The 26665-nt window shown below is 36.3% G+C and overlaps 2 protein-coding genes, 1 long non-coding RNA gene and 1 other non-coding gene across 6 annotated transcripts; 3 read left to right on the forward strand and 1 right to left on the reverse strand.

Annotated features, from left to right (window-relative positions):
• The first annotated feature begins 594 nt into the window (after positions 1–594).
• LOC120127004 (AP-3 complex subunit sigma-like) lies at positions 595–4204 on the forward strand. 3 transcript variants are annotated; one of them, XM_039145023.1, is made up of 5 exons: positions 595–1231; positions 1404–1500; positions 2216–2286; positions 2909–2997; positions 3117–4203. In XM_039145023.1, exons 1-4 carry the CDS (start codon positions 1118–1120, stop codon positions 2978–2980), a joined length of 354 nt encoding a protein of 117 aa, XP_039000954.1. In that variant the 5' UTR covers positions 595–1117; the 3' UTR covers positions 2981–2997; positions 3117–4203. The 3 variants fall into 3 exon arrangements, with proteins under 3 accessions (XP_039000954.1, XP_039000953.1, XP_039000952.1); XM_039145022.1 differs by having other exon boundaries at positions 2909–4204; XM_039145021.1 differs by lacking the exons at positions 2909–2997; positions 3117–4203 and having other exon boundaries at positions 2216–2705.
• LOC120127007 lies at positions 2580–26475 on the reverse strand. The gene is made up of 3 exons (XR_005516499.1): positions 26465–26475; positions 8692–8697; positions 2580–2725 (listed from the first exon to the last, which is right to left on the reverse strand). It is a non-coding gene; the product is annotated as an uncharacterized LOC120127007 (long non-coding RNA).
• On the forward strand, positions 16093–18044 carry LOC120127003 (transcription factor HBI1-like). Its single transcript, XM_039145020.1, has 6 exons — positions 16093–16727; positions 16955–17146; positions 17244–17378; positions 17474–17545; positions 17642–17842; positions 17937–18044. The coding sequence occupies exons 1-6, from the start codon at positions 16272–16274 to the stop codon at positions 18009–18011; spliced, it is 1131 nt and encodes a 376-aa protein (XP_039000951.1). The 5' UTR covers positions 16093–16271; the 3' UTR covers positions 18012–18044.
• Positions 25891–25980, forward strand: TRNAY-GUA. Its single transcript is given in 2 exon segments — positions 25891–25927; positions 25945–25980. It is a non-coding gene; the product is annotated as a tRNA-Tyr (tRNA).
• Positions 26476–26665: the final 190 nt, after the last annotated feature.

Genomic DNA, 26665 nt, shown 5'->3' on the forward strand with positions numbered 1-26665 from the left:
ATATTATCATCCATGTAAAAATGGATGACTAATGGGGAAAGTAATTTTGTATGTTTTGTTAAACATTGTTTTAATGAATTTTTGTGTGTTATTACAATGCAATATGCTTTACACTGGTTTGGTTATTTTCTTAGTGTCTTATTTGCAATATATAATTTACAGTAAATAATCGCAATTTAATTGTTCTTAACCTCATTCATTGGTGTTCGTCTTTTTGTTATTCCATTAGTAAGTTCTGTTTCATGACAGGAAGATAAAAAAGATGGATGAAATGACTGCAATAAATGATTATACTGTTGTGGATAGTCTTTAAAGAAAAGAGATTAATCCAAAGAATGTTAACAATAATGATATAAATGAAAGGAGATCGATAATTATTAATTAATTTTAAAAATTTAGAATCTTAAAAAAAAAATAGTGCCACGGTACTATTCTTTTAACCACAGTTGATGATACAAAAATGTAATGAAAATAAACAAAAAATTTAATAATTATATTATATGTTTTAAAAATTGTGACTAAAGTATAGATGTCTTAAAAGTTGGATCACTATTTATTTAGTTTACTCTTTTATTATAATGATTTCGAATTTAATCGTATTGCCATATTCTCAATTTAATCCCGTCAGCTTAATTTTGTTTCTACTAACTCATCGAGGACATTGTTGTCCATTCATCAAGTTCATAATACTATATACCTAGATTTGAACACTTTTAACAGATCCAAAATACTGTTTAGTTAGAGTGAGAAAAGCGAGCAAAGATGAGTTGTGATGGTGATGAACACTCAAGGCAAGACTCGACTAGCAAAATTTTAAGAATACCTGGTGAAGTTCTCTTTCTCTTTTTAATTCCAAAAATGAAGTTCGCGATTATCTTATCCAAATTCCTTCACAATAATCGACGTGGATCCTAATTTCGTTCAAATCAGCCAGCGGAGAAGCAGCAGGAGCTTACGGCGTTATTGCAGTTCCGATCTCTCAAATTGTTCTTGCTTTAGCTTGTGATATGTTTGAATCTCTCTGTTTTGGTCTCTTGAACCTCGTTTTCATTTTTTGCAACCTCGTTCGGTATTCCGCCTAATCGATGCTTCTTGAATTCGTACTTACAGTACTTTTATGTCTTTCTTTCTTTTTTCCACTTTCAGTTTTGATTTTTATCTTTTAACAGTCTTGTGCAGTAGAGCTGAGAACGTAAGCAATTTCGTAGACGCGGAATCAATTTTTGGCTCGGTAATTTCTTTTATTTTCTATTTTTTTTTCTCTTGTTCTTGTAAGACTTGACACTTATCGATATCCATTCACATTCTCCTCTTGATTTGAACTTTTGTGCGAATCTTGTCAATAAGTGCAATAGCTTTATTACGAGAATTCTGTTTGATTGTTTCATAATTCTCACTTGCAGGATAGTCGCATTGTCTACAAACATTTTGCCACTCTTTACTTTGTCTTTGTATTTGATAGTTCTGAAAATGAGCTAGCCGTGCTTGACTTGATACAAGGTATCTTACGAAATTTTATGTTAGAATTTACCTATAATGGACTAATCAATCTACATATGTAGTTCTTCTTAGTTATTGCCCTTTCAAGATTTGAATTCACTCGGTAGTTGGAGATGTCTGAATTGTCAATACTTAAATCTTGCATTGTAGATATGAAATCTCTTTTCTAAAGCTGGATACATCCATTGTTATGGTCTTTGTGATGATTTGAAGTTGAATTTGGTTTGGAAGCACATTTTTATGAAATAGATTTTGTTATTCGAGCATTTAGTGAAAAATGAAAATTGCTTTTCGGGTGTGCTGGAATCCGTGATAACTATTGTTTTGTCACCCTACTTAGCTGTATTTACCTCAGGTGTCTTTTAAGAGGAAAGGTTTGATTTTATGCATTTTGTAGACACTAACCTGTTTGTAACCCATCTTTTTTGTATGAACAATGTTAGAAATTATTGTTTTTAAACTGATTCAATGGATTCATGGCTCTAAAACTACATCCTTTTTCTGATCAGAACAATTTAGCAGTTTGTCATGCAGAAATTATTGTTTTTAAACTGATTCAATGGATTCATGGCTCTAAAACTGCATCCTTTTTCTGATCAGAACAATTTGGCAGTTTGTCTTGCATTTACTTACAAACTAGAAAGCTATAAACAATACTTACTGATTTATTTTAGATATTTTATTATTTTACTTACTTTTGATATGATGCCTTCAGTTTTTGGGGAAACGTTGGACAACTGCTTCCAGAATATTTACGAGCTTGACATTGTGTTCAATTACAGCAAGGTTGTATCTCTCATCGCAAATATCTGCATCTATTTAGCGCCGAACACAAAGTTCATCTTTATTTATAGTTTGGTTCTTTGAAGTGCAAGAGGGTGGCACAGCTAATTTTACTGGAACTGATATTGTTGCAAAACATTAATGGTTGTTATGCTTTGGGTTCCAAACTTTTGTTGTAATAGGGAAAGCCTTCTTGTGGTGTCAGAAGGGTCAATTTCCATGGAGCTTGCGTGGAGTAACTTTGGAAGTTAGTTTTGCCTAATTTCCGTTGTATTTTGACTCAATCACTATGTAGATTGTCGAGAGTGGCTTTTGAAGCTAGCCTTCCTTAAGTTCCTTAGTATTTTGACTTGATAGCACATATAGTTCGTGTTGTAGTCAATCTAAAGTTTCTAGTAAAGATGAGCATTATTGCCTTTAAGCGCAGCAGTATTTTGACTTCCTATGACATCATTTTAATTTCCTATCTGTGCACTCAAAAACGATTTTGAGTTCCTTAGAATACCTTCTTATGATAAGATTATGATATATATCTATCTTGCTTTTGCTTGGTCATTTATGTTTCTCACTGACGTGGTCCTGTTAATATCTTCATTTTATTCAAATCTTCGATTACTCTTTGCAGGTACACACTTTCCTGGATGAGATGATTTCTGGAGGTCAAGTGGTGGAAACAAATTCATCAGAAATTATGTAGGCAGTTGAAGAGATTAAGTGCTTTCTCTATCCTTGCCTCTTTTGCTCGTCTGAAAAAGCATGTACATGATGCCTGTTTTTCCACTTTTGCATTTTATTATATTCATATTAACAAATGAACCATAACCATGATGTAGGTTAGAAGCTGCCTCAAATGCTATCACACTCATTCCAAAATCCTATTAAAAGGAGATGAAAATGGATATAGCATGGATAAGCATCTATGCACTTTTGAAGAACTTGGAGATCTCAGAATTTGTAAGCTCTTTATAAAATCCTAGCAAAAGATATATCTTCCATCCAAACAATGTGTACACGGCGCTAGGTTCCTCTTCAATTACGTAAATCCATTTCTCGCTAATTCTAATTCTCCAACAAACTCACTTAAGCCCTAAGATCGACTCGTTTACTCTAAATTTTTAAACAAAAGATATTTCAAAATGAAATAAAATAGAGGCATCAAATGTAAAATGTGCTTTTGAGAACCTGATAACGAAGAGACAAAGGAGGCTCAAGAGGTAACTGCATCCAGATAACTTGAGGGCAAATGATGAGATCTGTGGTCACTGCCGCTCCACCGACGACATGAAGTCGCTGGAGAACGGATATCGAGGGTCAACCTAAAGTTATGTAAGCTGTTGAGGCCACGTCTGATCCCAAGTTCATCCCAGTTATTCTCCATCAGCGCATGCAGAGCTCTCAAGTGACTGCCGGTTCTGAAGCTCCTTCGCCACGTTGCTCAAATTCTTCTATATGAAGTGAGCTCGCACCGGCTTATTGATTGGCAACCAGAGAGAGAGAGAGCGAAGGAGAGGGGGAATTTGAAAATTGTATTGGAAAATATGTCGAACAGGAAATGGAGCAAATGCTTGTTTGGCATTGGCATTCTAGCTCAGTGGAGGGAAGCTGAATCCACATTTAAATCTTTTTGAAAATTAGGCGCTGGCGCTCGAGATCTATTGGGTAAAACCCATTAAAAGCTTGAAGAAGAGAATAATTAACAATTATTGCTATAAATAATTTAGCAATCAAGGTGCTCTCATGATCTAGTGGTCAAGAACACTGGACTCTGAATCCGGTTACCCGAGTTCAAATCTTGGTGGGGCCTTTAAGAAACTCTCATATTTGATTTGTTTTGTTAGAAGGTGTTTTTTAATCAACTTCTTTTGTTTTTTCTGATAAAATTATCTTCTTTTGTTAGAAGTTAATACCATGGTATAGCTTTATTTAATGTACAAAAAGATAAGGCTTTACTTATTTATTTTCAAGCATATGAAAAAAAAGGAAAAATATTGGGCAAAAAAAATAAAATCTCAGATTCAATCCTTGAAATATAATCATATTTTCTTTAATTTTCATTGAAGTGTTGTCATAATTTCAAACACTAAATTTATTAAATTATATAAAATTGAAATAAAGATTGAATATTAAATTATTTTTAAACTCAAACTCAATTAATAAAATATAATTTCCGTTATTCTTTAACCACAATTGATCAAAATAAAAATCAGTGATCATCAAATTTATTAGAAAGCTACTTTGCTAGTTGAACTAAAGCTCTGCAACATTCGTTCTCATCTGAGCTCCAATATTACCTATAGCCTGCGAAGCCCTTTCTTTGGCAGCCTCATACTTAGCCTTAAGATCTTCACTCATGATCCTATCAGCTGACGCATATGTTTCCGCTACCTCATTCTTAGCTTGGGCATTACGGGCTTCATCTCCTCGATGCTCCGTCGCACTCACAATATTATCTTTGCCATGACGAGCTTCATCCCCTCCATGCTCCGTCGCATCCTCCGCAGAGTTGGTTGTATCCTCGGTCCTTGGGGCAGCGTTTCCAGCTTTATCCACCATATCCGGCGCCACTCTTGCAGCCTCAAGTTTCATTCCTTTAAGCCTAGCAGAATCATATGACCATTGTGAGACATATAAAAACAAATCACATTTAACACAATTTGTTCATAACATAAAGAGATCATTACTCGGGGGAGTGGTCCTCCGCCGTCTCTTGCCATCCCCAGCATACTCCTACCATTGATACTATTACTATCATCCCCACCACTATCTTCTTCTCCATCTTCCTTGCCTCTCTTCAAAATATTGGTTTTTTTTCTTGGGAAAAAAAGAGTCAGCATAAACAAGATCAAGAGCATGAAACTTTAAGATCCTATGTTATCTTTTGTTTTGTTTATTTTCTCAGTTCTTTGGTTTTCTTTTATAGGAAGAAGAAAGGGTCAACGAAGGAAAAACTTTAGTGTTGAAACATGTCATTGCAATGGATAACGTGCCTGAATATCCGATGTTTATGTAAATAGAAATACTATAATCTTGCCAAGTGTTATTAGGACAAGGGTACTGCTGTCGACATCGCATTAGATATTTGTTCGGTTACTCTGTTGTGTTGTGACATTGAAGAGGAGATCATGGAATAATTATCTGAAATTTATCAACATTTCTTTGATCAAATGACAGATTTTTAATTAAATTATCTAAATAGATGAAAAGAACAATATATTGAGATAATTTTAACAAATAAAAATTTGATTTTAAAAATGACCATCCCTCATATGATTATCAAGCATTACAAAATTCAGAAAGAAAGTACATACAATTTTATTAATTATTATTTAATTACAGGATAATCAGATCATAACATAAATACGAGTTTTGAAATAATCCAATTCTTTTCCATATTGGGTTCTTGCAAAATCTTAATTTAGCCTTTGTTCCATATTGTTTAGTGGATGAAACTGAAGCATAGCTAATGGATAGTATATGTTAGAACTTTTCCATAGATGAGATGGTAAGTTCATATCCAGAGTTCATGCTTTCCTCTCTTTAAAGTTTAATATAATTGATGGACCCTTTTGAATTTGGGTCCACTAAGAGCTAAGGTCAGTAATTGCAATTATAGACCTGAATATTGAGCAGAAAATAGAATTAAAAAGAACTTAAGGGGCAAGTTTTCGATCATTGGTAGGTTACTTTAATGAGTTGGCAAGGGACAATGTCCAAAAATGGTGGGGTTTTGAGTGATTAATATATGTTCTGCATAAGTTAGTAAGGAGCCTTCATGGACAAATCTAGTGGAGACATACCCACATGAAGTTGGTGAATGTCCTCCCAACATACCCTAACCCGTGGTCTCTTAAGTCCTACCCTACCATCAGTTATGGGCAGGGATGCATTGAATGGTTCGCAACGATTGTATATTAAAATTTTTTAATTCTCATATAATATTTAAATATTTTTTATTAATAAATTATTTTTATCTATTAAAATTTTATAAATTCACTCCTTAACCTAAGATCTTGCTTTCTACTTGATTATGGGGCACAAAAATTATACCTAAGAATTTGAGATAAATGGTTCAATTAAGTCAAATAAAATTTGAGATAAATGATTCAATTAAGTCAAATAATTTCTTTTTAATTAAACCATACTTTAGAATCTGTCAACCCTACCTAAATGCATGTTATATATTAAAAAGTTGAAACTCTTCTTAAAATCTTTAACTTAAGCATAGAACTTGAAGATGTTTGCCGTCATGTATCAGTGATGTGAGTTTCTTTCTTAGATGAGAAGAAAAGGCCGGTTGGGGGGTGAAGATTTGTTTATATGCTGCACATTTGGTCATGCAAAAAACTTGAAACAGAAAATTAACTGTAATATTGGGATTTGGCTTTCTTTTATTTAATTTTTTACCATTTTCCCATTCTTTAGAGGAGCAGTGAAGGAACGAAAGAGATGCTTGAAAGTTGAGTTCGCTTTCCTTATTATGTTATCATGTGGACTGTGGCATGCCAATGCAGTTCGTTCTCCATTTATATATTTTCCTTTCAACTATATGAACCCAAAGCATTTTTTTTATATTTTATAAATAATTAAAAAATTATTAACTCCTCCCACGAGTGTTTTTGCTCTCGTCTTCTTTGTTAAATGGGTTAACTTCGAAATTGGCTTCTTCTAGTGATTCTATTATGTGTTTAGTTTGTTTGTTAAGGGGTTAATTGCTCCAAGTCTCCAAAACCATGAGCCAAATTCTAAACTAGTAAACTTATGAGTTCAATTTTAAATTGATCATCAAACTAATAAATTTTAAAACGTTCTAAATTATATTAATACCTTAACATTGTTTTGGGTCGTCCTCTTCCACCAGCACTGATTCCATATCTACGACTGGTCGCACTTGAGGGAACATATGCTTTCCTCTTGGAATCTATCTTTAGAAACACAATTTGGAGCCACCTCGATTTACCTGTAATTCGAGCCAATCAAGAGCTCATATGAGGGGTTGTACGCCGTATCTAAGTGATTAAAGGATTTGTTGTTATTTTTTGAGATTTTGAGTTCGAATACTACATATACAAGGACATAAACGTTCATTGATTAAGGGTTGAGAGTCTTTAAATAAATATTAACTTATAATATTTAAGGTATACAATGTGTCAATTGATATATTACTAGAATGTTAAATAATTTTATAAATACTAAAATGATAATGAAACTTTCAAAGCTAAAATACCATTTAAGGAAATTAGAATTTGTTGCGGAAGACGGCTATCGGATAGAGCAAAATCGCAACTGATAATTTGAGAAAATAAAAATGAAGATAAAAGAGACAAAAAATTTACGTGGAACACCCCTAAAAATTTAGGGTAAAAACCACGGGCAACGGTAGAAGAATTTCACTATGAGAAAATAGGAATTACAACCTCTCTCAATCTACCAAGGAGAAAACAATGATAATTATCTCTTGATAAAAAGGAGAAAACAACTCTCAAGAAACTCTCTAAATTCCCTCTAGTATTGGAAGAAAGCTAGAATGCTTTGGGATGGTTTTGAAGCTAAATGAGCTAGAGTATTTATAGTTGAAACTTAAGGACTAATCTTGTAAATACCCTAAAAGTTTAGTGACTAAAGTTTGTAATTTGCCCATTTAATTTTCAACCATTGTTGCACCTAATTTTGACATTTTATATTTGGTGCCTACCATTGTTGAAAATTTCTTTTTTTTTCAACCTTGCTAAATGCACTTTCGGTGCATGCTTTCAACAATCTCCCACTTGAAGATTTGATTGGCACAATCATATCTTCACACTATTCTTTCTACCTTGTACCATCATGTTGCTTACGTCTCTGACAGGCCACAGGAGGATTGACACCAGGTAAATTTATCAGCATTGATTGCCTTCGTCATGAAATCTGCTATGTTGTCTTTGGTATGGATCTTCTGCATATCTACCGTTCCTTCTTCCACTTTTTCACGAATGAAATGGTACTGAACTCGTATGTGCTTTGTCCTTGAATGAAATGCTGGATTCCTTGCTAGATGCAAGGCACTTTGACTGTCACAAAACAGAGAGACATACTCTTGATTATGCCCAAGCTCCTCCAATAATATCTTCAACCATATTGCTTCTTTACTGGCTTGTGTAGCTGCTACATATTCTGCTTCTGTTGTGGATGTAGCCACAACTGACTGCAATTTTGAAACCCAACTTACAGCTCCACCAGCAACTTTAAACACATATCCTGTAGTAGATTTGCTTTTATCCAAATCGCCTGCATAGTCAGAATCTACATACCCATTGATTAGTAAGTTTGATCCTCCGTAACATAATGCAACATTTGAGGTCCCTTTGATGTATCTCAGGATCCTCTTTACTGTATTCCAATGCTCTTTGCCTGGATTCACCATGTACCGACTAACCACTCCCACTGCTTGTGCAATGTCTGGTCTTGTGCATATCATAGCTAGGGCTGTAAATGAGACAAGACAGATCGCGAGCTACTCGAGATCGACTCGATCTTGGCTCGATAAATACTCGGATCGAATGGACTCGACTCGAGCTCGAACTCGACTCGAGTTCTTAACGAGCCGAAACGAACTACTCGATATTCGACTCGAAAAGCTCATGAGCAGCTCGAAAAAATATTATATTATAATTTTATATTTTTTAAAATTACATTATTAAAAATATATTAAAAATACATTATTGATGAATAAATATTCTTGAATTGAAAATTGTTAAAAATTATTTTTGAATAAATATTCTTATATTTATTTTAAATTGATAAAAAAAATTATTTCTCTAATGACAAATATTTAATATATTTCTAATGATAATATTTGTAATAACTAATTTTTTAAATTGTTGTTATATTTTGAGGTTTTGGGTTCAAATATCATAAATATCAAGGGTTTGAGCATTTAATATCAAGATATTATATTGTGCTTACCTCATAACTAATTATGTGATAAGGTTTAGGGTTTAGGATTTAGAGTTTATATGATAGGATTTAAGGTTTAAAGTTTAGGGTTTAGGGTTTATATGTTAGGGTTTAGGGTTTATGTGTTAGGGTTTAAGTTATGCCATGAAGGTAACATACAAATTATGCAAAATGATGTTATGTGGCTCATAAATAAATTATTCACATACTTATACATAAACATATCAACATGCAAAATAAATATACACAACTAATTAAAGAAAACAATCCTAAACAGAGACTAAATTAAGAAAAATCTAAATGTGAGGACTAATGTAAGCTAAAATTTAAATAATTGAGGGACTGTTTTGTACAAAACGCATAAATCTAGAGAGCCTAAAGCTAATTTACCCCTAAGGTTATGGTGGCTAAATGATAATTAAACCCAAAATTAATTAGGGATTAGAACCTAAATTAAAACAAACCTAAACTAAATATTCATTTCAGCCGCTCAAGCCTCACGCCCTAACCTTCTCCAACTCTCCCCCTCTCATTCTCATGCAAACCAGAAAACAGTGTCATAGGCCCGCAGCTGCCGCTCCTCTCGCCTTTCTTCAATGGAGTTCTACACTTCAACTTCTATCATTTTTCCTCGTTCAACCCTAACAGAGACCCACAACCTCTGTGGCTTCAGTCGCCTAGTGCTCCGATATGTAGCTTAAACTTCTCCTAAACATATTTCGGTGACAACCTTCATAAAAAACATCCCTAAAACCTTAAACTTAAACCCATAATACCCTCGTAAATACCCAACTTCACCACTCCGTAACCATGCCAGACCACGACCACCGCGGCCTTCGCCGTCCCCACGAGCTCCGATGAAGAGTCCTAACGCCTGGACCACTCTTTCCTCGCTGGCCTAGGCAAGAAACCCAAACTTTACTGCACATTAATGTATGCTCTAGATATGATATGTTCTCCTCAGTACACGATCTATGCCCTTCGAAAATCTTGGTGAACTTTTTTTTCATTCTTGCGTATCTTTTACCTGTATATCTGAAAACTTAAAAGAGAAAATCTTTCGTATGTGACAACATTTAGGTTTTTCAAAGTGGAGATCTCGCTGCTGCTGAAGTTGTTTTGTCGAACATGGCTGTTGCACTTGACCGTGTGCTTTTGGATGTAGAGTTAATTGTTCTAAAATGCTCTTTCAAGATGAATCTAGAGTTTGTAACTTTTATGAACTTCTTTTTTCAGATACTGCATTTCGATTATAAGTTTTTATGAACTTCTACATGAAATATGACGGTAGCTTTTCAAGATCCTTTTGTATTTCAACCCTACCACAAAGCTTTGCGGGAGCCATTTGACTACTACAAGTTTGGTCAAAATTATATTCGACCTTTGATTGATTTCAGGTGAGTGGACAAATACCACACTGTCTTATTATAGTGGTTTCTTTATTTATGTTGATTTAGGTTGCAGAAAACTCCGCTGATAATTGAATATGGTTTTGTCAAGAAATATATGGTTGTTCAATTTCATAACTCTATTAAGGTGAACCAATACATTAGATTTTCACGTTAGTGATTAGGACATATGTGAATGTCACAAGTAAGGTTATATAAATTTTTGATTAATTATATCTTTGAATACAATCTAAGGTTGAAATTGTTTTATATTTTGTATTCTATCTGGTGGTTCATTCATTGTATATTTCAAAATTTTCACTCCCATTCTTCTTCCCAGAAACATATTATTTTACATGTCCCATAGATACAATTTAATTCTTATCAACTGCTGCATAAGCTGTTAATTGTCATTCCTAGTATTGGTTTTGGTGTTTGGTTCTCTGTCCCTTGTTTTTGCTTGGTGCTCTGTCCCTTGTTTTGTGCTTGGTGCTCTGTCCCTTGTTTTGTGTGTCTGCAGGGCATGGATTCGAGCATGGCCAGCATGGGCGACGACATCATTGGTTTCGGTGGATGGCAGACCAGCATGGGTCTTCCTCGGTGGGTTCACGTGGGTGGTGCACTATCTCGGGCTTCCTCGTCGATTTGCACCACATGTTAATATAATAAACATGAGTAATAATAGTACTAATAATTATTATAAAAAAAAACTTCAAAACTTATATTAATTATCCTAAATTTCTTGTAATTGTATTTTTTATTTTTTAGATTTTTTATAGTTCATACATTCATATTATAATGTATTGGTAATGGTTGATTAAAGGGAAAATTATTTATATATTTTAAATGTAATATAAGATTTTTGTAGAATCAAATTCGAGTTTCAGTTCGAGCTTTAATCGAGTTTGAGCTTGAATCGAGCTTGAATCAAGCTCAAAATCGAGCTTTAATCGAGCTCAAAATCGAGCTTCAATCGAGCTCTTGAATTTTTTTTGAGTTCAAGCCTTTTCAAGTTCGAGTCGAGTTTTAATATTATCTTTCGAGTTCGAGTCGAGCTTGAAAATTTTAGGCTCGTGAGTTTTCGAGTCGAGTCGAGCCTACATTTAAAGTTTTCGAGTTCGAGTCGAGCTCGGCAATACTCGAGCTCGACTCGGCTCGTTTACACCCCTAATCATAGCGAACATCAAACTTCTCACTGCTGATGCATACGGTACTCGAGACATCTCCATCCTCTCTTCTTCACTGCTAGGACTCATACTGGAGGATAATTTGAAGTTAATAGGAAGAGGGGTAGAAATTGGCTTACAATCTTGCATGCTGAATCGTGACAAGATTTTCTTCAAGTAATTCTTTTGTGAAAGCCAAATCTTCCTATTACTTCTGTCTCGGTGAATTTGCATCCCTAGAATCTTGTTTGCTGATCCCAAGTCCTTCATTTCAAATTCCCTAGCCAATTGTGCCTTCAATTCTTCAATATGATCTTTGTTGGGTCCTGCAACCAACATGTCATCTACATACAACAGCAATATAACAAAATCGTTATCACCAGACCTCTTAAAATAAACACAAGGGTCTGCATTAAGTCTGTTGTATCCAAGGCACATAATGAAGGAATCAAATCTCTTATACCAACACCTCGGCGCCTGCTTTAGACCGTATATAGATTTGTTCAACCTACAAACCAAGTTCTTCTTTTTTGCTTCTTCAAAACCTTCAGGCTGGAGCATATAAATCTCTTCTTCAAGATTTCCATGAAGAAAAGCTGTTTTAACATCTAGTTGCTCTAGATGTAAGTTCAATGTAGCACACATTGCCAAAACTACACGAACTGTTGTCAGTCGAACCACAGGAGAAAATATTTCATTGAAATCAATACCTTCTTTTTGAGCATATCCTTTGACCACCAGTCTTGCACGATACCTCTTAACTTGATCGTCACCATTTCGCTTGATTTTGAAGACCCATTTGTTACCAATTGGCTTCCTTCCTTGTGGTAGTGACACAAGGTCCCATGTATTATTTTTATGAATGGCTTCGATTTCTTCTTGCATCGCCATCATCCACAGTGAAGCATCTGAGCTGTTTATTGCCTCCTGGTATGTTGATGGCTCACCGTCCTCTGTTAAAAGACAGTATGCAATTTTACCTTCTATAACATAATCTGAGTGCCAATTGGGACGTCTTCTCACATGATCTGATTGATGAGTTGTTGGAGCTTCAGAACTCTCTGGTTCTTGTTCATCATATGCTGGTTCTGCTTCAGAAGAATCTCCTTGTTCAAACTCCTTTTCCACATGTATCTGTGTAGTCTCTGACTTTTCAGTGCTACCATATTCTTCTTTTCTTTGTAGTTTATCTTCTACAAAGATAACATCCCTACTGATGGTCACTTTGCGGGCAGTGGGATCCCACAAGCGATACCCCTTTACACCATCAGCATACCCAAGAATTTGCATTTCCTGGATTTTGGATACATCTTTGAAATTTTTTGAGAGTTGTGCATCATGTATACAATACTTCCAAATACATGGAGGTTTGAATAATCAGTTGGTTTACCAGTCCACATCTCCATTGGTTTCTTCAGCTCTATTGCAGTTGATGGAGCTCAATTCACCAAATAACAGGCAGTATTGACTGCTTCTGCCCTAAATGATTTTTCTAGGCATTCATCCTTCAACATTGCTCTTGTTCTTTCTAACAAGGTTCTGTTCATCCGCTCTGCCACTCCATTTTGTTGAGGAGTGTTCGCCACTGTGAACTGTCTTTTAATGCATTCTTTCCTGCAAAAGTCATCAAATTCTTCGCTTGTGTATTCTCCTCCATTATCTGTTTTGAAACACTTGATCTTATTTCCAGAATCAAGTTCCACCCGCGCTTTGAAGTTTTTAAAAGTTAAAAACACGTCTGACTTCTTCTTGATAGGGTACACCCAACATCTCCTAGAGTAGTCATCAATAAATGAGACAAAGTATTTTGCTCCACCTAGGGATGTAACTGGTGCTTGCCATACGTCAGAGTGAACCAATTCTAGAATATTTTTGCCTCTAGAATTTGATTTGTTGAATTTCAACCGGTGCTGCTTACTTGTTATGCAATGCTCACACAAAGGAAGTGTTACCTTTGTTAAGCCTGGAAGTAGTTTTTGCTCCACAAGGACTTTCATTCCTTGTTCTGACATGTGTCCAAGTTTCTGATGCCATAGCATTGTAGAATCTGAACTACATGAGGTAACAGAGGCTTCTGCTTCTAGCAATGCCTCTCCCTTCAGTATGTACAAGTTTGCAGCTATCTTTTCACCTTTCAGCACCACAAGCGCTCCACGAAACACCTTCATGATTCCTTTCCGTGTTTCAATCTTGCTTGCATTATTATCCAACAATCCGTAGGATAATAAATTTTTCCTTAGGCCTTTCACGTGCCGCACATCTCGAACAACTTTAATTGTTCCATCATACATCTTCAATTTGATGGTTCCTACGCCAATGATCTCTAAGGCATGATCATTGCAACTATACACAGATCCTCCTGAGACAGGTTCATATTGATGGAACCATTCTCTTCTTGAGGTCATGTGATATGTTGCTCCTGAATCAATGAGCCATATATCTGAAAATCTTTTTCTTCCTTCCACGGTGGTTGACGCTTCACAGCATAGAGCATCTCCATCATCTGAAGTGTTTGCGGTATTACCTTGTGGATTGGAGTTTTTATTTAGACTCCAACAATTCTTCTTCAAATGACCATTCTATCCACAATTGTAGCACTTTAAATTCTTCTTGCTCCTCGACTTTGATCTACCATGTTTGTGATTGCTGCTTTGGCCACGTTCCGTTTATCTCCCTCTCATTTACAGATTTACTTGTCTGTCTTCCTTGTTCTTGCGCCAATTTCTTCTTGTAGAACAACAGCTGCAACATCATCGAAGACTAGACTAGTGATATTACTGTTTGTCAAGTTGATGATAAGTTGATCATACGAATCAGGTAGACTTTGAAGTAGAAGTTCAGCACGTTCTTGTTCTCCTATTGTACATCTTAGGGATGTAAGCTGAGAAAATAAAGTGTTCAGCGTGTTTAAGTGTTCCGTCACTGAAGTAGATTCTGGCATACGAAGAGTATACAATTTCCTCTTAAGGAAAATTTTATTGTGCAACGATGTAGCCTCGTACAATTTGGTGAGATGATCTCATATCTCCTTAGCTGTCTTTTTCTCCTCGATGCTTGGCAATACTTCATCTGCTAATGCTAAATGAAAGTTTGCCATAGCATTTCCGTCCATTTCGATCCATTTGCTGTCATCTGCAAAATCCACCGGCCTTTCACTGATAGCCTCTAGACACCCGTCTTTCCTCAGGATGGCCTTCATCTTTAATTTCCACAATGAGAAATTTCTCCCATTGAACTTTTCAATGTCAAATTTCGTTGCCATAGCTTCTTTTACGGATAGCTCCCACTATTTCACTATCGTGAATAGTTCTCTGGAACCTTCAAAGAATGGGTAATAACTTCTTACTTTCTTATGTTGGAGGATCCACCTTTTGGTGGCAACCACAAAGACAATAAGCAGATATTACACACTCTAATCTAACTCTGATACCAATTGTTGCGGAAGACGGCTATCGGATAGAGCAAAATCGCAACTGATAATTTGAGAAAATAAAAATGAAGATAAAAGAGACAAAATATTTACGTGGAAAACCCCTAAAAATTTAGGGTAAAAACCACGGGCAACGGTAGAAGAATTTCACTATGAGAAAATAGGAATTACAACCTCTCTCGATCTACCAAGGAGAAAACAATGATAATTCTCTCTTGATAAAAAGGAGAAAACAACTCTCAAGAAACTCTCTAAATTCTCTCTAGTATTGGAAGAAAGCTAGAATGCTTTGGGATGGTTTTGAAGTTAAATGAGCTAGAGTATTTATAGTTGAAACTTAAGGACTAATCTTGTAAATAGCCTAAAAATTTAGTGACTAAAGTTTGTAATTTGCCTATTTAGTTTTCAACCATTGTTGCACCTAATTTTGACATTTTATATTTGGTGCCTACCATTGTTGAAAATTTCATTTTTTTTTCAACCTTGCTAAATGCACTTTCGGTGCATGCTTTCAACAGAATTAAACATATTTTATAAAATTAATATAATTAAATAACTTTTCGATTATTCATAAAATAAGAAAATATAAGTTTCATCGAGCAACTTGATTTAGACCGTTTGTTTAGAACTAATGTCTTTTCGACGATGAAAACTCACCAATTTTAAAAGTTTAATCTGCAAGTGGAAGCCTCCAAAAATAACAAATTCATTTTAATCACTTTCACCAAACCTTGAAAAATGTTAACCTCAACCATAACCCAAACCCGAACCCGAAACTCCCGACCATGTTTTGAAGCCTCTCGTTTTCTGTTATAAACTGACATTCACACATGGAGTTTATGTGACTGGGTCCCATTAGCCACAAGCTCTCATTAATTGGCTTACGTTCTTTTGCGATTCTTTGCCTCCCTTCTATCCAAATCGTTTTCTTTATAAATAACATTATACATCCTTGCAAATTCATCTTCACCATAGTAGCTTCTTGTTTCCCTGAAATAAAAAGAGGGTCTTGAAAAGTTTCAAAAGTAGGCAAAAAGAATCCCATTTCTCCTCTTTGGCGATTGACCAGAGATGTTACACAGGTTGGAGTCCCTGGAAAGCTGTACCTATGACGGGATGGACATGACAACAAGGTTGAAACGGAAACAACAATACTATGTGGTTCAAAACAACAATCCTGTTGAACTATGTGCAAGTTCATTGCCTCAGTTTCAGGGTCTGATTGGAAACAATTTAGGTAGTGGACAAATGGTTGAGCTGAAAAGGCCAGAAGATTTTCTGGGTACCGATGATTTTCAGGAATTTGTGAACTTGCCAGTAGCTGGACCGGAGTTCGGTTACAGTGAAAAGCTGGATTTGGCGCCGCCTGAGGCTGCTGCAGATTACTGTATTTCTTGGACTTCTAGCTGTCAGATTACAACGCTCAATACTGCTGTTATGAAAGAGGAAAGAGAGGATATGATTTTGGAGAAAATGGAATCCACAACTGGCAGTGGCAGAGCGAGCTTTAACAAGAGAAAAGCTGAGGTTTGTTTCTTTATCTTCACACCAAATTTATTCACCTTTTCTTTTCAAGTTGCTGGTTATTATGAATTATGATCTTTTGAATAAATTTGATCGTTATGATGCTAAGGTTTTCCTTTGATTAATGTATGAATTGTGGTAGAGATTTCCTTTTAGTAAGTGCTGTGAATTACTAGATCAAAGCAGTTCAATATATAGTGTCATTAATGCATTTGACTCTTGATGTACAGGCTGTTGCAGACCATAAAAGGAATAAAGGTGAAGGGGAAGGGGAATCTGAGGTGAAAACAAAATGCAGTACTGAAATTTCCAGGAATTCTTCTAAGGAAAACTCCAAGGCATCTGAGGTTCAGAAGCCGGATTACATTCATGTAAGGGCGCGTCGTGGCCAGGCTACGGACAGTCACAGCTTGGCAGAAAGGGTAAGAGAACTTTTTCAAATTTCGAGTTGTGATTGCAGAGGAAAATTACTAGTAGTTTTAAATGGTGTGGCCTTTTGTCTGTGTTTGTAATTTACAGGCCCGAAGGGAAAAAATTAGTAAGAAGATGAAATGTTTGCAAGATTTAGTCCCTGGTTGCAATAAAATCACTGGCAAAGCTGGAATGCTTGATGAAATAATCAACTATGTTCAATCTCTCCAAAGACAAGTCGAGGTATGATAGATATGCATGTCGATATTGTTAACCTTGAATATTTTAGTACATCTTTCTGTTAAACTTATCAGGGTTGTAATTTAATGTACTTGCAGTTCTTGTCTATGAAAATTGCTGCCTTAAATTCAAGTGTTGAACTGAGTGTTGAAAACTTACCTATGAAAGAGGTAAGAAAACAACCTTTTGAATTGTCCTTTCTCACTGTGCATAACAAGTGACTTCTTTTATGACTGACTTGTGATTTAAATAATCATGCAATGAAGTTTCCTGCTTATGTCGCCAATTTTCCAGCAGCTGCTAAGTTACCGGAAATGGCCGGTTTGCCCTGCTTTGAGCTGAATCCATTGCAAAAAGAATCTGTAAAATGCATGTTAAATGAATCAATGCATCCTCCCCAAACTGAAGGAATTGCAAGTGCTTCTGTTTCTATCTCAGAACAATCTCTTAGCTCATCCAGCATGACTGTAATTTTTCCTACTATGATTTTAACTACTCTTCTTCCCTGATTTCATGTATGATGTTCTCAAATGCCTTACATGGCTCATACTCATATTGCAGCAACTGCAACCGTTCTCAACTTGGAACATGGACCCTCAAGGCCTTTATAACATGTACAATATGGGATTTCATTAAGATTGACCAACTAATTTTTGTCTCCTACATCAATAGGTAGCTCTAGCAATCTTACTCTTATTTTCCACTCCAATTCCATTATCATCTATGTTTCTTGGACTCCAGTATAAGTATTGGATACATTCATATCCCACACATGTATGATCAATTCCCCTCTACCCCCCAACAAAAGTTTATTATATTTCAAGAGTTTTTGGAGGATCATATCCTCATAATCATGTTTGGATATATGTTCGGCACGGACACTTCAAGATGATGAGCTGGTGCAACATAGTTGTACATAAACATCTTCCATTTCAGTTCCTTTTATTCCTTAATCACCAGCTAAGATATGTTGTTTACTGGTTTTTCTGCAGGTACTGTTACTGGAATCATGTCAAAACTTCAAGAGGGAATACAATTTCAAATGTCACTATTCACCTTCCTACAGAACTTATTTTAATGATTCTGATAGTTACCATTTCTGAAATCCTTGAAGTATCGCGATTAAGATGTTATTTTTTATGACATTATTGATTATTCCAACAAATTATTCGATGAACAAACTCATATTCATGTATAGCCCCACTATTCTAATAAAATATCATCTCTATGATTAATCATCCTAATTTTCCCCATATTTCCACTGTATAATGACTAAATATATTTCTTGTCAGCATGTTTGCCCAATGCAATGAATATGGATATGTCTTTCTAGGTTGTGAAAGGAGAGAGAGCATAAAGGACCACACTAAGACTACCATAAAGAAAAAGCTGATGGGAATAGAAAATGACTGATGAGGCATTGTGTTGGAAACTTTAAGTCATTGTTGGGGGGGCAACAAAGATGATAGAGATGAGTGACAAAAATGGCCCAGCCAGCCGCCCAACCTGCCTGCAAATCTTCAAACTCTCTTTGGTAATACTAAAAGCAAAAGACGATTCAATCAGTTATACGGTATTAAAATTAGGATTACACTAAACATTCTCGATCATTACAGATTCCGTTAACGGTTTTCTCATCGTTTCTCCGACTCTTTCCAAGAAACCTGGTTGATCTGTCTCCCTTCTGATATCAGTTTACAGTGGAATCAAAATTGGTCTGGCATTTTTTCTTTTGTTTGTCTTGAAGCTAATTATGTGCTTTTGGCACTTCCAATCAGTTCTGTATCCGATAAGCTTAAAATCTATGTTGTCGCTCTCGAATCCGGATTCTGGACTAAGTGTCAAACACTTCCATGTGTTTGTGTTTGGCATGTGTTGAGTGTCATCGAAGTAATAGTAGGACCAAAAGAATCAAGGGTGTTCCAGAATTTCGTATGCTTGCTTCTCAAGTTTCCATGAGAATATTAACTATTCCAATCTACTTGAGGGGAATTCATGCTGCACATTGTTGTTGAGATAGTAATAAATGATGCCTAACAGCTGTCTTGGAGAACAAAAGGACATTGAATATGAAATGCAGAAGCTTGTCTGAGATTGAAGAGAACAAAAACATGTTGCAGAAAGCAACCATATAATTTGTTCAGAACCAAGAATCAATAGATAATATTTATATACATCTATAACATGATGAATAAGAAGAAAATGAGTTGACGTTGACACTGACAGTGCTCACTCCCTTGTGCAAAAGGCGGTAGATATTTGGAATCGTGAAACTTTCGGACAAGACCTCACGGATTGAGTGTCACTGTTTGAATTAGAACTTTAAAGGTGATAGAAGACAACTTGGTAATGCTTGGTTGCTAAGCAGAATTGCAAGATCTTAATTCCTTTCGATGTGGGGTTGGGCTTTGGCCTTTGTGTTAGGTATGGCTCATAAATATACCAGTAAAGAGGACAGGAGATGGAGCGGAGTGAGCGAAGCGAACGCAGCGAACATCAACTGTCCTTACAAAGAAAGTCTCGTTGTGGGGTTACGAAATATGTACGGTACAGGGTTGATTTTGTAATTATGTACCAGGGTTTTCTATTATAAATAGAGATGTAACCTAGACCTAAAATATCATTGAATAAAAACTTCTAGCGCCGCCTAGGCACCGAGGATGTAAGCACATTGCCGAACCTCGTAAAATTCTCGTGTTCTTTTATTTTCTTTACCCGTTTTCGTCAACAATTGGTATCAGATGTCAGGAGCAAAATTCGAAGTCGCGAAATTCGATGGACAGGGTAACTTCGGATTATGGCAAACGAGGGTGAAGGATCTATTGGCGCAGCAAGGGATCTTGAAGGCTTTGCGATCTACAAAGCCGGCGTCGATGGATGAGGAAGATTGGGAAGAATTGCAGCAGCGAGCGGCAGGAACCATACGATTATGCTTGGCGGACGAGGTCATGTATCACGTCATGCATCTATCGTCTCCAGACGAAATTTGGAGGAAGTTGGAAAGTCAGTTTATGTCCAAATCCTTAACGACAAAACTGTATCTGAAGCAGCGGCTGTATGGGCTGAAGATGCAGGACGATCACGATTTGGCGCAACACGTGAATGTCTTCAATCAAATCGTTTCTGATCTGGCTCGGCTTGATGTGAAAATTGAGGATGAAGACAGAGCGATGATTCTGTTGTGTTCGTTGCCTCCCTCTTACGAACACATGGTGACTACTCTTACATATGGGAAAGAGACTATCAATGTTGAGGAGATTACTGCAGCCTTGTTGGCTCACAACCAGCGGAAGCAGAATGCAGGGGAAAGCTCTCAAGCCGATAGCTTATATGTCAAGGGTAATCGAGATCGTGGACGGAAGCCAGAGAATGCAGGGTCCGGGAAGCGGAATTCCAGATCCAAATCCAGGGATAAGAAGACGATTCACTGTTACAAGTGCAAAGAGGCGGGACATATGAAGCAAGACTGTCCGAAGTTGAAAAAACAGACTGATGAGAAGCGTGATGGCTCATCCAAGTCTGTGAACGTGGTCAAGGATGATAATTCTGATTGCAGTGAGGGTGATATGCTTTCTATTTCAACGACACAATTGACGGATGCTTGGATTCTTGATTCTGGATGTTCTTATCACATCACGCCAAATAGGGAATGGTTTTCGACATACAGGCCGGTTAATTCTGGTTCGGTTTATTTGGATGATCGATGTTGCAATATTGTTGGTATTGGTGATGTCAGAATTAAGATGCACGATGGCTCCGTTCGGACGTTGAGTGGTGTTCGACATATCCCAGACTTGAAGAAGAATTTGATTTCCTTGGGCACTTTGCACAAGAATGGTTTTATCCCTAAGGCTGACGAGGATAGGGAAACCATTCGGATTGTTAAAGGAGCATTGACTGTGATGAAAGGCAAGATGACTGCAGGGAATATCTACAGATTGTTAGGGAGTACCGTTGCAGGTGGAGTTCACTCTGTTGAGTCCTGTGATGATACGATAAAATTGTGGCATATGCGCCTTGCTCATCTTAGTGAACGTGGTATGGCAGAATTACACAATAGAAACTTGTTGCATGGTGTCAAAAGCTGTAAGCTCGACTTTTGCAAGTATTGTGTTCTTGGTAAACAGACTAAAGTCCGTTTCAAGACTGCGAAGCACACAACTCAAGGGATTCTTGATTATGTGCATTCTGATGTATGGGGGCCTTCCACGACATCGTCTTTGGGTGGATCTAGGTACTATGTTACTTTTATTGATGATTTTTCACGGAAAGTTTGGGTGTATTTTTTGAAACAGAAATCTGAAGTTTTTGAGAAGTTCAAGCTTTGGAAAGCTGAGGTAGAAAACCAAACAGGACGAAAAATCAAGTGTTTGCGGTCTGACAATGGTACGGAGTACACAGATTCACAGTTCCTACAATTCTGTAAGGAGCATGGGATTCAGAGGCATTTTACAGTGCGCAAGACACCACAACAGAATGGTGTTGCGGAACGAATGAACAGGTCGTTGAATGAAAGAGCCAGATGTTTGCGGTTGAATGCGGGGCTTCCCAAACACTTCTGGGCTGAGGCTGTTAACATGGCGTGTTACCTTATCAACAGATCGCCAAGGGCATCGCTGGCTGGGAAAGTTGCAGAAGAGGTATGGACTGGTCATGATGTTAGTTTTGATAACTTACGGATTTTTGGTTGTCCTGCTTATGTGCATGTACCTGCTGATGAGAGATCCAAACTTGATGCAAAATCGAAGGAGTGCATTTTTCTGGGTTACAAGAAAGGTGTCAAAGGATTCAAGTTCTGGGATCCAGTTGCGAAGAAAGTTGTGATTAGTAGAGATGTCGTTTTTGATGAACAATCCATGTTGCAGCAGAAGCAAGACACGACAGTGGTGGATCTCGAGCAGTTTCCAGTTGAGAAACCAGAAACTTCTCAAACGACTTCTGGTGGTTCCACTACGGATGATTTGCAGGATTATAGTCTCGCCAGAGACAGGGTGAGACGGACGAATATAAAGCCTCCGAACAGATTGGGTTTTGAAGACTTGGTATCTTTTGCACTTATTGTTAGCAGTGATGATCCGATTACTTTTCATGATGCCGTTACTAGTCAGGAAAACGACAAGTGGATGGCAGCCATGATTGAGGAGATGGAGTCTTTGAATCACAATCGCACATGGGAGTTAGTTCCCCTTCCTGAGGGTAAGAAGCCGATTGGTTGCAAATGGGTGTATAAGAAGAAACCAGTAGTAACAGAAAAAGAGGGGGAGAAGTTCAAGGCTCGTTTGGTAGCGAAGGGTTTTTCACAGCAGAAAGGAGTTGATTATGATGAAATCTTTTCTCCTGTGGTCAGGCACACTTCAATCCGAGCAGTACTTGCATTGGTGGCTAGTTGAGATTTGCATTTAGAGCAGATGGATGTTAAAACTGCTTTTTTGCATGGTGATTTAGAGGAGCAGATCTACATGCGGCAACCTGAAGGTTTCACTCAACCTGGAAACGAGCATTTAGTTTGCAGATTGAAGAAATATTTGTACGGGTTGAAACAGTCTCCGAGACAGTGGTATAAACGGTTTGACTCCTATATGATCAAGATTGGCTACAACCGATGTGAGTATGATTGTTGTGTCTATGTTAAGAGCCTTGATGATGGTTCTTTTATTTTTCTATTACTGTATGTTGATGATATGTTGATTGCTGCGAAGAACATGGATGATGTTATCGGTTTGAAAACTTTATTGAGTCAGGAATTTGATATGAAAGATTTAGGTGCTGCAAAGAAAATTCTTGGAATGGAAATTTGCAGGGACAGAGACTCAAGGAAACTGCGGCTATCTCAACGGGGTTATGTTGAGAAAATGCTAGAAAGGTTTGCGATGAGCAGCGCGAAACCAGTTAGCACTCCATTGGCGAATCACTTTAAGCTCTCATCAGAACAGTGCCCCAAGACAGATAAGGAAGCTGAAGATATGGCAAAGGTTCCGTATTCTAATGCTGTTGGCTGCTTGATGTATGCGATGGTATGTACTCGTCCTGATTTAGCTCATGCTGTTAGTCAAGTTTGTAAGTACATGTCTAAACCTGGTAAGCAACATTGGGAAGCAGTCAAGTGGATCTTTCGGTACTTAAAGGGTACTGTGGAACATGGAATTGTTTTTGGGAGTCAGCGGGATAATCCTTTGGTTGTAGGATATGTGGATTCAGACTATGCAGGTGACTTGGATAATAGAAGATCTACGACAGGGTATGTCTTTACTCTTGGTGGAGGGCCTATTTGTTGGAAGTCTACTGTTCAATCTATTGTGGCTCTATCTACAACTGAAGCTGAGTACATGGCAGCGGCTGAAGCTGCAAAAGAAGCTTTATGGCTTACTGGTTTAGTGAAGGAGTTGGGTGTTCAACAAGGTGGAGTTCAGTTGCTTTGTGATAATCAAAGTGCTATTCACTTGGCTAAGAATCAGGTGTATCGTGCTAGAACTAAACATATTGATGTAAGGTTCCACAAGATCAGAGAGTTGGTTGCATCTGGAGAGGTTTTGTTTCAGAAGGTACATACTGATGAGAATGCCGCTGATATGTTCACTAAGCCAGTTACGACAGACAAGTTCAAGCATTGCTTGAACTTGTTGAATGTTTCGAGTTGTTAAAGGATCAAGGTAACCCAACCCACATTGAAGTTTCCAAGAGGCAGGATATTCGCCAAGGTGGAGATTTGTTAGGTATGTCTCATAAATATACCAGTAAAGAGGACAGGAGATGGAGCGGAGTGAGCGAAGCGAACGCAGCGAACATCAATTGTCCTTACAAAGAAAGTCTCGTTGTGGGGTTACGAATTATGTACGGTACAGGGTTGATTTTGTAATTATGTACCAGGGTTTTCTATTATAAATAGAGATGTAACCTAGACCTAAAATATCATTGAATAAAAACTTCTAGCGCCGCCTAGGCACCGAGGACGTAAGCACATTGCCGAACCTCGTAAAATTCTCGTGTTCTTTTGTTTTCTTTACCCGTTTTCGTCAACACTTTGGATGGAAGACGCTTTCAAGTTTAGGGAAATAGTTGCAACTATTATTCATGATCAACCTGAACCTAAAAGGTAAAACACGCGTGCTGTTACATTAAGATCTACGTTTCGACTTTATTACCAAACAATACTAGATATTGGCAACTTGCAGTTAGTTCAGTTTTGAATCTAAGATGACTGAACAACATACAAGTCAGATTGCATGATCAGCAAAAGCCATGCACCAAACAGATTATATCTGCCAGTAAAGACCATCCAAGAAAAGCTTCCATTTGAAAATAAATACAGTACTAAAAAATTACAGGAAGCATTCTAGTGGAGAAAGATATCTCCTACCAACATACTCTCATTCAGAAGATACATTATGCGGTCGCTAAACAGCTGCGGCAAGCTGGAAATTCTTAACAGAGGCCACTGTCACACTCCCCTTGAAGTTAATGTACTAGCACTGTAACTGTTCATGCCTTCGAGGAGACGTGTTTTTAAGGGCTAATGGTTCTGCTGGGCCTGGGGCGGATATCGGTGTGGCTGGGAGGCTTGGCGAGACGGTGTCTAGGATTGACTCCCTCCCTTTTGAACTGTGCAACGGATAAATCAATGGTAAAATAATATATATCTATATATTTTTTAGAAACGGATAATTTTATTAAAAATAAAAATATTCAATTTAGATTCATAATCACAACCATAAATTAAATACATAATAAATACATTTTCCTATAATCATTAACACAAAAAGACTAGTTACTTAATATCATACAAGGACCATAAAAGGAAAAGGCTAAAAAATCTAACCAAATAAACTCGAACATAAGGTAGATACGAACATATTTAACTGCATCGGTTATCGAATCACAAAAGGAAATCAAGCTATTGAAAGATCACAGACAAACCGTAAATCAGAGTCAAGCGACGTGAAAAAACTATCCATGAACAAAAATCACGTATCCAAATCCAATCTAAGAGTCCAAAGCAGAGAAGATCAACATGATAACAAATAAGCGTTATCTTGATCAATCGTAACGATATCAAATCAAACTCCAAAAAAAAGACAAACGAAAATATCAATTAAATGACAAAAAACATATCATAAAGACACAAGATACATTATAATAAAATAAAGAGAAAACAATAAAAATCGACAGTTGATGTTCAGTACCAATGCTGGCGTCATCGCTAATCACAAAGAAAAAGAAAATGAAACTATCGCGGCTAAAGAAACAGAGAGAAAATTAGGACAAATTTTAAATTGTTTGATATCTTCCGGTAAAATAATATCTTAAATCAAGATATTAACTTTTACAAACATACAAAATTAATATATATATTTTAATAATAAAAGAATCAAAATATATTTTTTGGTTTAATAGAGGAACTTCTAGTGAACTTTAATCCGAGCTAATATTTATAATCATCCAAAGCATGTACATTACATATTCTTTTAACCTATATAATTAAGGTACTAAATTTTAATTATTCGGTGCTAAAATGAATCCGACTTTAGGCCAGTTGGTAGAGCGGAGGACTGTAGTGGTTTCTCTCATTGTCATCCTTAGGTCGCTGGTTCGAATCCAGCAAGTCGGACTTTTTAATTACTTTTTTTGTTATTTTTCTCCTTAATTAAAAATACTTGCTATATTTTCTTATTTTGGAATAAAATATTTCATCCGTTTCATTATTATTTTTGGAAAGTGAACTTTTAAAATTTTAACTAAAACTATTTTAAATAAATAAATTTTACAAAATAAAATTTTAAAAATTATTTGATTGAAGATTTTTAAAATATATTTTTTATACTTTTTATTAATAATAAATTTTAAATAATAAGAAATTTAAATGAGATATTTTATTAAAAAATTAATAAAAGATAATTTTAATAGGATAGAGAGTAAATATAATTTTAACTTATGAAAGTATATTCGGTCATCAGTAGCGTGTTACTTATTCGATTTTAATCTAATTATCCAATTAAATTTTAATTTTATAAACTTAATGATTTAAGAATTCAAAAGTTATACTTTCAAACTAAGAACAAAAATATTAAAAAATTATACAAAGTATCAAATACAGTACTGCCTTGATTTGTTGCTGAATCTTGATAAAGCTGTAGGAAAAGTTGGCATACAGACAAGAGACAAAATCCATGTCTGGAATCTGTATCTTTAAAGTTATGATTATTTGTCAATGGGGGAACTAAACATCTCTTATTATAACCAATATAAGTTTTGTCTGAAAGTCCTTTGGTTGTTTATGTAAGAAAAAGATGAAG

The sequence above is a fragment of the Hibiscus syriacus genome, unplaced genomic scaffold, assembly GCF_006381635.1.
Source record: "Hibiscus syriacus cultivar Baekdansim isolate YM2019G1 unplaced genomic scaffold, ASM638163v2 tig00110462_pilon, whole genome shotgun sequence".
In the NCBI taxonomy this organism is placed as follows: domain Eukaryota; kingdom Viridiplantae; phylum Streptophyta; class Magnoliopsida; order Malvales; family Malvaceae; genus Hibiscus; species Hibiscus syriacus.